Source organism: Pollicipes pollicipes, unplaced genomic scaffold, assembly GCF_011947565.3.
Source record: "Pollicipes pollicipes isolate AB1234 unplaced genomic scaffold, Ppol_2.1 Scaffold_5724;HRSCAF=6776_pilon_pilon_pilon, whole genome shotgun sequence".
NCBI classification, from domain to species: Eukaryota; Metazoa; Arthropoda; class Thecostraca; order Pollicipedomorpha; family Pollicipedidae; genus Pollicipes; species Pollicipes pollicipes.
The window spans coordinates 50,143,765-50,156,186 of NW_023596746.1; the positions used below are offsets into that span (position 1 = coordinate 50,143,765).

At 49.2% G+C, this 12,422-nt stretch overlaps 1 protein-coding gene across 1 annotated transcript in view; it reads left to right on the forward strand.

Annotated features, from left to right (window-relative positions):
• Window positions 1-616: 616 nt before the first annotated feature.
• LOC119103147 (uncharacterized) overlaps window positions 617-12,422 on the forward strand; it is a 43,828-nt gene continuing 32,022 nt past the window's right edge. The window contains exons 1-5 of the mRNA XM_037226599.1: window positions 617-839; window positions 7,457-7,528; window positions 7,737-7,860; window positions 9,003-9,233; window positions 10,955-11,026. Of these exons, the coding sequence (XP_037082494.1) occupies window positions 7,788-7,860; window positions 9,003-9,233; window positions 10,955-11,026 (376 nt within the window). The 5' untranslated portion in view covers window positions 617-839; window positions 7,457-7,528; window positions 7,737-7,787. The remainder of the gene's footprint in view (window positions 840-7,456; window positions 7,529-7,736; window positions 7,861-9,002; window positions 9,234-10,954; window positions 11,027-12,422) is intronic.

Here is a 12,422-nt window from a genome sequence, read left to right on the forward strand (position 1 = left end):
GTTATAAGGGGAAGGGTTGCCTAACGAAACGAAGGTGTAACGTTACGATCAGGTGTGGTCTTTGAGTATGATGAAGGCGCACCCAGCGCAGCCGGTGCGGGACCAAAGGGTGAAAGGGTTGAGGTATGACTAATTTATAGGCGGCCGTTCGACATGCTCATAATTTCTACAACTGCCAAGCTCGAGGCACGCTTTGGTGCTATAGACGTGTCCTGGGGTAACACCCACGTCAAACACAACCACCGTGATGGAGAGGCGCGCTCTCGCCCCGCCGGCGCGCTGCCCGCTCGGCCGTCGACCGCCTGCCGTCGCAGAGGACGGTCGTCCACCCGCCGCCGGTCGGCGATGGCGGACGCGGCGCGTCGGCGACATTGGCGGCGCGCCGCGTCCGGGAGCGGGCCGCACGCGTGGCGACAGTTGACGCGCCCGACCCCCGACCTTCCGCGTGGCCTGCAGCCGGCGACCGGGCCACCCACGCCGCGTCCGCGCTGGCCGCCCGGGCCAAGCTCGCCACTCGGCGCGACGTCCGCTGCGGCGCTGCTTGGCCGGCCTGCGCAACAGTCCGTGCCGCCGCCCCGCCGCGTCCGACAGGTCAGTGGCCCAGCCCGCAGAGGGCGGCGACGGCGGCTGACCGGCCGCCGACCGCTGCAGGCGAGTCGAGTCGCGCACGATCTGGGCGCCGTCCTTGGACGTCCATCCGGCCGCCCGCTCACCTGATTGGACGGTCAGGAGGAAAAACATGCTAAATTATGGCTCGTAGTTTTGTTTCACGTCCGCAGAGTGACTTTCTCTTACAAAAAGTCGCAAATGTGTTCCACAGCAATCGGAACATCGAACAGGTCAGTACGTAGGTGTGCATGGGGTAATCAAGAGCATTGGGAGCTCTTTGCCGAAATAATTAAAATCTATGCTTCAACACTTTCCATACATTCGTGTTGCAACCTTATTCTCTTGATGTTTGCTCCTTTGGATTTCTGTCCGTTTCAGTTTCGTTCATTCATTTGACTTCTACTGCGTTTGACTTTTTACTTAACAGGCTTTTTCATGTGACTTTTATCCTTTGACCTCTTTATTCATCTGCCTCTTGGTCGTTTTTGAATGCGACCTTTTTACTTTATTCATTTGCTCTTCACTTTTGCATTTTTGGTTGTTCGGCTTTTCGATTAGTATTTTAATCTTTTCATTTTTTTGTGATTTTGGATTTCTACGGATTCCAGTTTTGCCTATCTCCATGACCTTTTGTCTTTTGATTTCTTTTCTTTGGACTGTCTGAGCCTTCGCGGTATTTATGGTACATTGATGTTAACTCCCTCCTCTCCCCTGTACACACTGCCCGCTCGAGTGTTTCCTTTCCCTTTTAGGGAAAGGAAACAGTGATAATTCGAATGAGCTACTGATGTTATTCCGCTTTCTGAGGTACTCTTCTTTCAGGTCCTGCAGGGCGCCACCATGTCTAGCGGCATACAGTAACGGAATAGCCAAAGCCTTTTATGGCTTTTTATTGTTTAGGTTTGATTATACTATATATATATATATATATATATATATATATATATATATATATAATTATTATTATATACATAACACTATGTATGGCATACTTATGTGTAACTAAAATATGCAAATATTATTATTTTATGGCTTATGGCTTACGTGGTACCAGCACCCAGGCGGATCCATGTTATCCACCTGCCTGTCTGAGGCCAGGAGTTAATGAGACCAGACGTTGATGACGCTAATGACGCGGGGACCCGCGATATTCCGCTGATATTCGCCCGTAGGCAGCCACCCACACAACACGATCGCACTGTCAGCACTGACTGGCAGATGCGTCAGTTTGGTGAATGATCGAAAGGGCGAGTGAGTGGGTGGTCGACCTGGAGTGCCGAGGACCTACATCCCACAAATGTGCTACTCAATAGATGTATTCCACTTATTTTAGCCAACCTTGCATCTTTTATCAAGTGGTGTTTTATTTAGGCAGAATAGTGGTTATGGTCATCGCGTGATAAGAAAATAGTTGTGGGGCAAATATCTGCCAAGTCGGAGGTGTTTTGGTGAGCAATCTAGTTCTGACGTGTTTATGAATGATTTACGTGGTTATGTTTCAACTTGATATGGAAAAAATGTAAAAGCTTTTAACCGTGCACAAGTGTGCTTTGAATTAGATCATACAGCATTCAAACGTTTTTTGTTTAATGCCCCAATCGTGTGATTTGCAAGAGTACGATGAAAATCAAACTTTTATGTATGCCTTCTGTGTTCACTGATCTAAATATTTAACGATAGATAAACTCCGGTAATATTCTGCATCGACACACAGGAAACGACAAACGTATCATACGGAACCTCCAACAAAGGACAAATAAGTTCATATGACCCTCAGCGCTTTTTTAAACGCTGATTTTACTGTGGTGCGCAAGCAACAGTGCTTACCAGAAACATAACAACAAGAAGACCTATTTTTGTGGCTCAAGACAGCCTGAACGTGAAAGGACGAAATCCACGACTTGTTTTGTACCTGACCCTTTTCGCTTCGGGTACGACTATGGCCCCTTCCCCATCATTTTGAAAAGTCACCACCCACATTTCAGACAGATGAGTTTTCTTGCTCTTGTTTCCCGACTTCTCAGCTTAACCGGGCCTTTGTATACGCATTTATTCAGCTACAAGCACAGTCGGCTCCATGCTCCATGTTGTGTGGTGTAATCCGGCTAATTTCCGTCTGGACTTCGTCAGCGACACGGCGGCAGGCGTGGAGAGGTTGGCGACCGCCGCCGCAGTTACACGCGCTGCAGCTTTTGGCTGCTGTGGCTGTGTTTGTTAGTTATGCGGGTTCGTCCGTTGCCGTGTTTCGTATGATGACATATTGTCCCTCTACCTGCGCAAACTTTCATCTTCTTCCTGACTGTAAAAAGCACCAAACTTATGGCGACCCCGAGGAGCGTGTCGGCGGACCCGCGATTCTCAGGATGTACATTTGTATAACAGACATCGTTGATGTGACGTCGTGCATGGCTTCTTATCTGCAGACACATTTTCCTTAGCGTGATGGCTCTGAGCATTGTTGCACGAACCCGGGGAAGCGGGGGAAGAGGAACTACGCCCCTGCACACTTAAGTATTTGCTACAGAGCATTGTATTGTATTCGACTTTTAAATCCTTTACACTTCCAATTTCGCATATCTCTATCTAGGTATGAATCGTGTATTTGATATGCTGTACTTGGTCAATTCACTTCTAGGCCATCAATTTATCTTTGTAATAGTCGTGTGACCGTGCCACTAACACTAAAGGAAAGCGCGTAATACTGCGCTTTAAAATCACGCCATGACCACATGAGCTTAAGGTCATATCAGGCCAAGGACATGCGAAGTCAAGGTCAAGTTACGCCTTCGGACGTGGCTTGTATGAATGTGTGCCAGTTCTACTGGCTTTTTACTCACACGTGGTATGAGCACACCTTGCATGACCCGCGATGATGACCTGACGTGGCCTTGTATTAACCCACCGTGGTTAGCAGACAGTTGCACCAGTCGTTGAATACTTCGAATTAATCAAAAACCAGAAGGACAGCGGTGTGTTATGCCACGTAGCACCAGATACCCACTCAGGCTTCTACCGATTACATTCTGATTAGTTACCTGATCTCATATCGAAAATTTCACCACAAAATATTGACGCTATGCAGTATCTCACCTGTTTGCTGCAGGCAATGCAAATAATTGAATAGTCTATAACCTGGATAGGTGATAAGGAAACAAAAAGCCAGCCGCTCTCAGATCACGATCAAACCTTTGACGCTTGAACTGATCATGAACATTACATATAGACTCCATTCTAAAATCATCAGGCCAATTCTATTAGGAATATTTGTTTGGAATGTTTTCCCCTCGAATTCAAAATATTTTACCATTATCAACAGTTGTCAAACAAAGCTTAGTAGAAGATATCTTCCGTCTTTTTTAGAATCAACCATTAAGGCAATCCATGTGACGATAGGAAGGCTGGCAGTCTGTTTTGGTAAATCTGGCTAGTGATAATGTGTTTTTCAAAGCTTGTTGTTTGCTTGCGTGACAGTCGGCGGCGATTACCTGCCATATCTACATGTAATTCGTGGCATTGCTGACTTGGACAATGACAATCAAACCAGACTACTGCAAACCCATGAGAATGAATTTCTGAACTGCACAATGGCCTCTGCGCCGTTGTGGATGATAACTATCATCCAGACATGTGGAAGCGGTGGGTCTAAATAAGTATTTCACTGCGGGGTCGGCAGCATTTAACGCACAGTAGACGGCTACCTTTATTCTAACAAGTGTTATGCAACATTATAAAACCGGTAAGACAAGTGCAGGCTATTGGTGCCTGAATGTCTGCAAAAAATGAACAAAGTATTTCAGGCAGCCATTTAGAAAAAGACAATCGGCACTAAATCGGTCACCGAGAAAATTCTGCTGGGCCTTGCTTCAATATTGGCTGAACAATCTCATTCTTAAACGACGATTTGACACAGCACGCCTGTTTTGTTGCAACAGTCCGTAGCCCACCCATGACTCCGGTGACTTGATGCCACAACGAAAAAAATACCTCGTCAGCATCAAAATAGATACGTTGTTCATCCCGCGAGTCCACGCCTCAATCACGATGAGTAGGCAACGGGTCAAAAGGAGAAAGGATGACAGATTTGGAAGATGGCACCACATGATAAATATCCTGACAAACGTCCGACGATATTTTGAGCCATGAAGAGGCTGGACATCTTCGAGATCCGGCTTAAGAACTTAAAGCGGGCGAGAAAGCAGTCGTCGCCTGCAACTCGCGGTCCCCCCCCCCCCCCCTATTCTCTGCCTCCGGTGGCAAACTCCAATAACTCCGATGGAGACGAACAGCACTCCCGTGGCGACGGAGGTCGCCAGCACCGCTGCCTCGCCGGTAAACACCAGCGCGCTAGCCAGTCTTTCCCATCGACACTCGTCGGAGGCCTGGGTGCGGTTGGCCATACGCTGGCCGAACTGGTACACCGCCTCCAAGTCAAGCCAAGAGAACAACGTCCCCAGGAGGACTGGCAGCAGGTAGGCGACCGATGGCGTGACGAGGAGCCGCTTGCGCCAGCGTGCCGTGATCGCACGGTAGTGCAGCGGGTGGACGATGGCGACGAACTGGTCAACAGCCACAGGAAGCTGCGCCGTCTTGAAGGCGATAACGTGCAGCGACAGGCACAGCGGAAGCGGCATAGGCTTCTCGAAGACAAGGCCTGCAACGCCCAGTGCAGCCAAGCACATCCCGAGCAGAAAGTTGGCGATCGCCAGGTTTGCCACGAGCATGGCCATTGGATCAGAGCGCAGAGTCCTGGCATACTCGACCACCACCAGAGGAATGAAGAGGAGCGCAGGTGCGCTACCGACGGCCACCTCGAGCCGGGTCATCACGCTGAGGAGAGGCGCGTGCCTGCAAGGGATGTCGGAACAGAGCGGACCGCGGGCGGGTGACGCCTCGGTGACACGGGCTCGGCGGCGGCAGTGACGTCTCTGGCAGGATGGAGGCCGAACATAGTACTGGCAACTGACGTGAGCAGCCGGCGCCACGTGGGTCGCTGTTGGCTTGGATACATAAGACACGCTCTCAGACTCGTGTCACATGTTTCGGGCTGGCCTATTCGCACGCTGCGGAGGTTTAGTCATTAATGACCTCTTTACAGCGCCAATGTATTTCTGCATTTTGAGGTTAGGTGAGTGTACCGTTGAGTTGGCTCTTAAAGAATTGGTCGCAACACGCATTGTCTGCATGGCTAGATGAAAAATATTGTGCCGCTGCGACGAGCGGTCAGAAGCAAGCAATACTTAACACGGGGGGGGGGGCGTAATTTGCATCCCTTCTCCACTGGAACAGAGTTCAGCGAGTGATCAACAACCAGCTTTCGATGCTTCGTCACTTTCGTGTGGCTTCAAAAACACCCGAAATTCCATGAAGTGATGGTAACCCCGCGTAGCTGCTTATTTTCGAATCGATCCACTCCAGTTATTAGTTGCAATTCTTTGTCTCAATGGTTGTTGAGATCTGAGGCCAATTTCTAAAATGGTCCCAAGCCGGCGACCATGCGTGAAAGACGGCTCACGCCGATGCAAAAACGTGTCGACACGAGTCCCCGTTCTTTCAATCTTAAGGTGTTGACTGGATTTATGACAATGCGTGTAGTATGAGACAAACGCTAACACTGAATGTGCTACACTTTCTTGACGCCTCCAGTGAGCGCATCGAGCAAACACAGCGTATGTTTGTTCCCTAGTGAATATGCCATACCACAATTCACAGCCCGATTTGTGGTTATTTATCATTTTATGCATGACAGGACAGGCGATAAATGCACAAACATGTAGTGTGCGCATTCATCGTTTGTGATTGGTACTCTCCGCTGATGGCCTGCTATTCGGTTATCATTCAGTGTGCTAAGGGCTATGTAAGGCGTTTTTCCAATATAACAGCCCCAATGTAATTGCGCAAATAGATTGAGCCCCAAATTCACCGACGTTTTTCTTTGATTCTCGATTGCCCGACAGAAGGCAAACCCACATTGATGTGCAATGGAACAAATCAGCTGCGGATTTAACCCACACGCTTTCTCCTGGACTACAGCATGCTCAAATTTCGATATATCAGGGCGGGATAAGAGAGGGGCTGTGAAACCCTTGTCTGGCGAAGGCGAAAAACCTGCTGTCGTTGATGGCCATTTTTATAGCGGCCATCGTGCACTCTGGTCGCACACGATGTTTTTATGTAAGGTCGCAGGCAACGCCGCAGTTTTGTACACAAGTGACGATGTGTTTCGATAGGCCAGGCCTGCAACAAACCAAATAAGCCGTAGAGGGAACTTTTTAGCTAGACCCACATAAAAGCCTGAATAGTATTTGATACTTAAAATCAAAGACCCAGCCTGTGCGAGCTCCGACCTTTGCGAAGCATCTTTCGCGCATTGAACTGCAATGGAAAGCCCGCCGTTTTTGTTGTTTGCACCTGCGTCATCTGTTTTTAAGCGCTTGTGTTCACAGCAACACGTTTAGTTATACACAAAGGGTCCTGGGACATCTTCTCCAGATGGAACGGCATGGGATCTGCTGGCTTTGTCAGCTGTTCGCTCTTTACAGTGTAATGTTTCAGCAGAGTTTTGGCCTTATCATCGATACTATGGGAGTCTGATATAAGCCATAGTGTCGCCCGTTCTACGCTGTGGCCATAGCCATAGTGTTGTGGATTGGGTTTCGAAGCAAAAACAGGCATAGCAGGCCAGGTATTCACTCTATACAAGGCGTTTCTTGGCGCTACAAGCGGCTGTTTCAAATCACAATGTTTTCCTCGCTGTGGAGGAGTGAAGTGGGAATTTTTGGTGGCCCCGTCCCCCAGCCTGCCCTTTGGCCTACTGGCAATTTCTGACGCTAAGACTTTGCCTTCGCAGGGCGCGACCCCGGACGCCAAAGCTGCGCCAGGATGAGCAGGGCGTTACAGCGTGCGTGGACGGCAGCAGCCTGTAAGTCGCCACCAGTCCAAATGCACCGCTCTCACGTTCACGCAAGGCGCGCGTGATGGCATGCCACGTAACCTCCGCGAAAGTCGCCGGTCCGTCCGCCGTTGTGTTCCCTGCTCAGGCCGCTGTGTTCCCGCGCCGCTGACTACTGACCGGAGCCCTGCAGATCACTTTGCTGACGGTGCGTGTGTCGGCCTGCCGACTGCGGCAGGCGTGCTGCTGTCGGCACTGCCTGGCCGCCGCCGGCCCGGCTGACTCCGACATGTCGGATATCTTGAAGGAGGTGGACTCAGCCCTGCAGAACGTCAAGACTCACGTCGCCCGCTTCGACGGCTGTAAGTCGCCCGGCCACCACTCTTGCAGCTGAAAAGCGCTTAATGCTCTCGAGCTCCCGGAGGCGCTCTCAAGCGCTGGACGCTCTCGAGCTCCCAGAGGCGCTCCCAAGCGCTAAATGCTCTCAGGCCCCCGGAGGTGTTCCCAAAAGCGCTGAATGCTCTCAGGCCCCCGGAAGTGTTCCCAAGCGCTGAATGCTCTCAGGCTCCCGGAAGTGTTCCCAAAAGCACTAAATGCTCCCAGGCTCCCGGAGGCATTCCCGGGCGTTGAATGTTCCCAGGCTCCCGGAAGCGCTGAATGCTCTCTGTCCGCTTGGTAGCTCTTTTACTTGCGGCTTTTGAGGCAGAAAACGTGACTGCTCAGCGGTTGAAGAGGCTGCGTGGCACACCTGCCACGGGACGTTTCACGCGATGAGAGCTCTGTTTAAGCCGCCTTTTCTTTTGTTGGGCTATTTATACAGAAAAACCGCATCGTAAGCGAAGGTGACTATGCTGGTGACCCAGTGCCACACTTTTAATTTGTCGCCGCTCACTCTTAACCACTGAGCCTTCGTTTCAATCCACTGTGGACATTCAATCCTTCGTTACACTCTCTTGGATGGATTCTTCATCTTTGCATATATGTGGGCGTGGAACAGGAACTTACGCGCACTTTATGTTGGAGCTGAACCTTCTGTTTGAGCTTTTTGCTCGTACTGTCAGCCAGCCCCCCCCCCCCCCCCTCATTTGGATCCTTGTTCCCACCAGTTGCGTATGCCAGCGTGCATATCACAGAACAGTGATACGATGATGCAACAACTTGACTATAGTATATTATGGCAGGCGTGCTTCCACCGTTCTCTCTGGGAGCGAACGATGGTTGAACGGCCGTAGCTGTCTCGATATGGTAACCATGCTATCACCGTTCTCTCCGCTGGCATTGGATGATGATGTGTCTGCTGGAATAATTTTTGTCCGGGTGCGTGGCATGGGTATATTATTAGATAACAACTTTCGAAGAAAGCTTCTTGGTCACAAACATGAGCTCAAATTTCATTGAGACTCGCGTTCTGTTCCATCTTGCAATGGCATGAGCGACGTTTCCGCTCGCAAGAGACAATACGCCTGGTCGATTTTCAATGACACGCGACGACCGTTGTCATCAGGTGGACACGACCAGGTGGGCGCCGAATGCGAGTCGGTGACGGCTCTGAACGGCTACGCCAGACGTCAGCCGGACGAGGGGCTGTTGCAGCGGAACCTCAACGCGGACGAGAGGCAAGCTCTGGCCAGTCGCGGTCAGCTGCTCTTCAACGGCGCACAGGTGGCGCCTCGAACGCCCGCCGGCTCAGAGCACACTGGCCACCACTTCGAGGACGCCTCTGGTCATTCGCATGGTACGCACTCCGCGGACATCAACGGCGGGCCGCTTACATCCGCGTTACATTCTCACTAGCCGTACAAGGACGTGGTGAAGTGGCATGCCACGCTGCAGATTTGGTCCACCAATTGGAGTGGAGAGCCCGACTGTAAAACAACTATGCATTGTTGGAAGGAGCCACCCAGATAAAAGTTGCCCGGGGCTGCCACATTGCGTGGAACAGCACGACACACTCACACTGCCGAGTGAGTTTGCAGTACCCTTGACATGATGCATTCCTTCGCTGATCTCAATGCTCACATTGTCATCTCTGCAAGGTTTGTAGTGGTCCTTGATTTTGTCCATACACGAGTTAGAGCAGTTAGCATTACATGCAGGCTGCCAAGTCGGCTCACATGGAATGGAATGTGAAACGCTTGTGGCTTTGAACTCCGTTCCTTAGAAACTGTACAAGACAAAATTCTACCAAGCGAACATGCATGCGGGGACACTTCTTGACCTTTGCACACTCCACAGTATGGAAGACAGCTTTACTGGCCAAAAGTGCGGACGGCCACCCAGCCAAGATATTAATTTTCTAGACGACAACAATGCTCACAGCTGTAGTGGTCCTGTGGATATGAGACTAAGAGGTTTCCCTGTTGTAAGAGATATCCAATGCTCTTTTGCTGTCCCAGTTTATGCAGTAGCGTTCAGATGCTCTCGGGTCGCTCAGTCGCTCAGTCGCTCAGTGCAACATAGGCGTACAGCCAGGCTGTTTGAGAATGTGCTGACCTAAGCTCGGCTGAAGCGGTGATTGCCATCTACATTAACACGCCCCTGGCTGGCCGGTTGGATACCTTTTGCCCGGATGGGGGTCAATTTGACCCCCGGAGATCTCAGGAAATAAGAAAGCTAGGGGCACCAAATTCACAGGGTGTATCGACCTGTACGTGCACTCGCCTAGATCAAAGTTTGAGGTTCCTAGGTCGTGACATTTCGGCCAGATAAGGTTAAACAAGGTCAAGTTCCAGGTTGGTCGAAAAATGTCCCCTAGAACCTAGATAACCGTTTTAAGCAAAAGGTTGCATGCTCATCTAAGGTCAGTGACCTTGTCTGACCCTTTGTAAGCCATGGTGATCAAAATCATACGAGACTGCTTTGAGTTCTGCAATTGGATAAGCGACAAAGATTACACTAGACAGTATGTTTCTGACAACAAAATGGTGACCTGGGTGCTTCTAGTTCGGTGACCTGTTCTGACCTTAAAGAAGTCTATGGAAGTTGCATAATGCGGTTTCTGTCATTAATAGATTCAAAATGGACACCAGGAACTACCCAATACAGCAAGCCCTAGAGTAATAAAACAAGGTGGTTTTGACCTTGGTCTGACCTTTATACCTGATCTCAGGTCAATGCTATTTGCTCATTCAATTGATGTGTTGCCTAAGAAAGTGTCTCAGAGATACATTGCTTCGTCTAACACTCCGTTGTTGGATCAGATTAAACCGGATTCCTTAGAAACTGCCTTCGCTGGAACCATGATTGACTTTGACCTGCCATAGACCTGCGACCTTACAAGATGCATCTAAATGTTTGATGCCAGACCATTCGCTATTCCGTTGTGTACAGCTGTGCAAAATTTGGCGCGGCCACACTGCGCTGTTCGGAAACCATTCCGGAAAAAACCTTTCGGGGGGTGCAGTTTGACCTCACCCCCACCTGAGCGTGTGCTAATATTACACATTTTATTTGCAGCTGCAGTCCCTGGGAGAAAAATACATCCATTTGGTATCAGGCCGACAGGAGCACCACCAAGAGCGTCCTCAGGTAACTAGTTAAAGGCATGTGGTAATTCACGTAAGCAAGAAAGTGTTAAACTCCAGGTTTTTAGTGAGCTCGTGAGATCAACAAAATATCAAGTTCGTGGCTGTGCGTGCTGCGGGAAGCGCTTGACTTTTTGCATCATGTATTTTAATGATTGATATCTTCGTTCAGTCAGTACTCCTGATGCAGTGAAGTCCCGTGACAACTTGTGCAGAAAACCATAACAGTAAGCTCATGTGAGCAACGCTTGCAAGGGCCTTATGGATTTAGAAAATATGTTTGGCCACTAAGCCGAATTTACCCATTGAAAAATGAGCCATAGTTATCGTGTGTCGGCAGTGGTTACACCACATTTTGTTGACTAACTGTGCACCACATCGAATGACGTGCTCTGGGAATTTAGGTTAACTTTCGGGGATTCTTATAGCATTGTATAAAACTACCTTCGCATAATAGTAGTAGATCTCAAGAACTAAAAGAGCTAGAGACACCAAAGTTACAGGATGTGTTGGCCTGTACTTGAGCCCACTTAGATAAAAGTTTGAGGTTCTTAGGTCATGACTTTCTGGTCAGATAAGGTCAAACGAGGTCAATCTCCAGACTGGTCTCCAAAGTGCCCCCAGAGCCTAGATACCTGTTCTAAGCAAAAGGTCGCATGATCATTTAAGATAAGTGACCTTGTTTGTCCTCTCGAAGGGCACGTTGTTTAAAGTCATACAAGACCGCCTTAAGTTTTGTATTTGAATAAGCGGCAAAGATTACGCTAGGCAGTTTGTTCCAAAAAAAAAAAAATGCTGACCCGCGTCATTTTAGGTCAGTGGTCTGTTATGAATTTCGCGAACTGCATGGAAGATGTATAATGCGGTTTCTGTGATCAATAAATTCCGAATGAGTACCAGAAACTACATCTTACAGCAAGCCCGATAGAAATAAAACAGGTTGGCTTTGCCCTTGATCTGACCTTCAAAACTGACCTTAGATCAATGGAACTTGCATATTCAATTGTTGCGTTGCGTAGGAAAGCATCTCAGAGATTTGTGGCCTCATCCAGCACTCCGTTATTGCATCAGATTGAAAGATTCCCTGGAAATTGACCGCAGAATCCATGGCCTGACTTTGACCTTCCGTAGGTCAATGATCTTACAAGGTACATCTAAATGTTTAATACCAAACATCTGCTATTTAATTGTCTACAGGTACGCAAAACTTGGCGCGGCTGCACTGTGCCGTTCGGGTCATTCTGGAAAAACCTTCGGAGGTTCAATTTGACCCCCACCCGAGCGCGTGTAAAGTAGCCAGTAAGCTAAAGATGCAAATTTTGAGACCCTCATTCTTTTAGGACAATGCCGTCATGGGTGAGAGATCAGGGCTGGACACAGGACGCTATGGCTCTTTCATG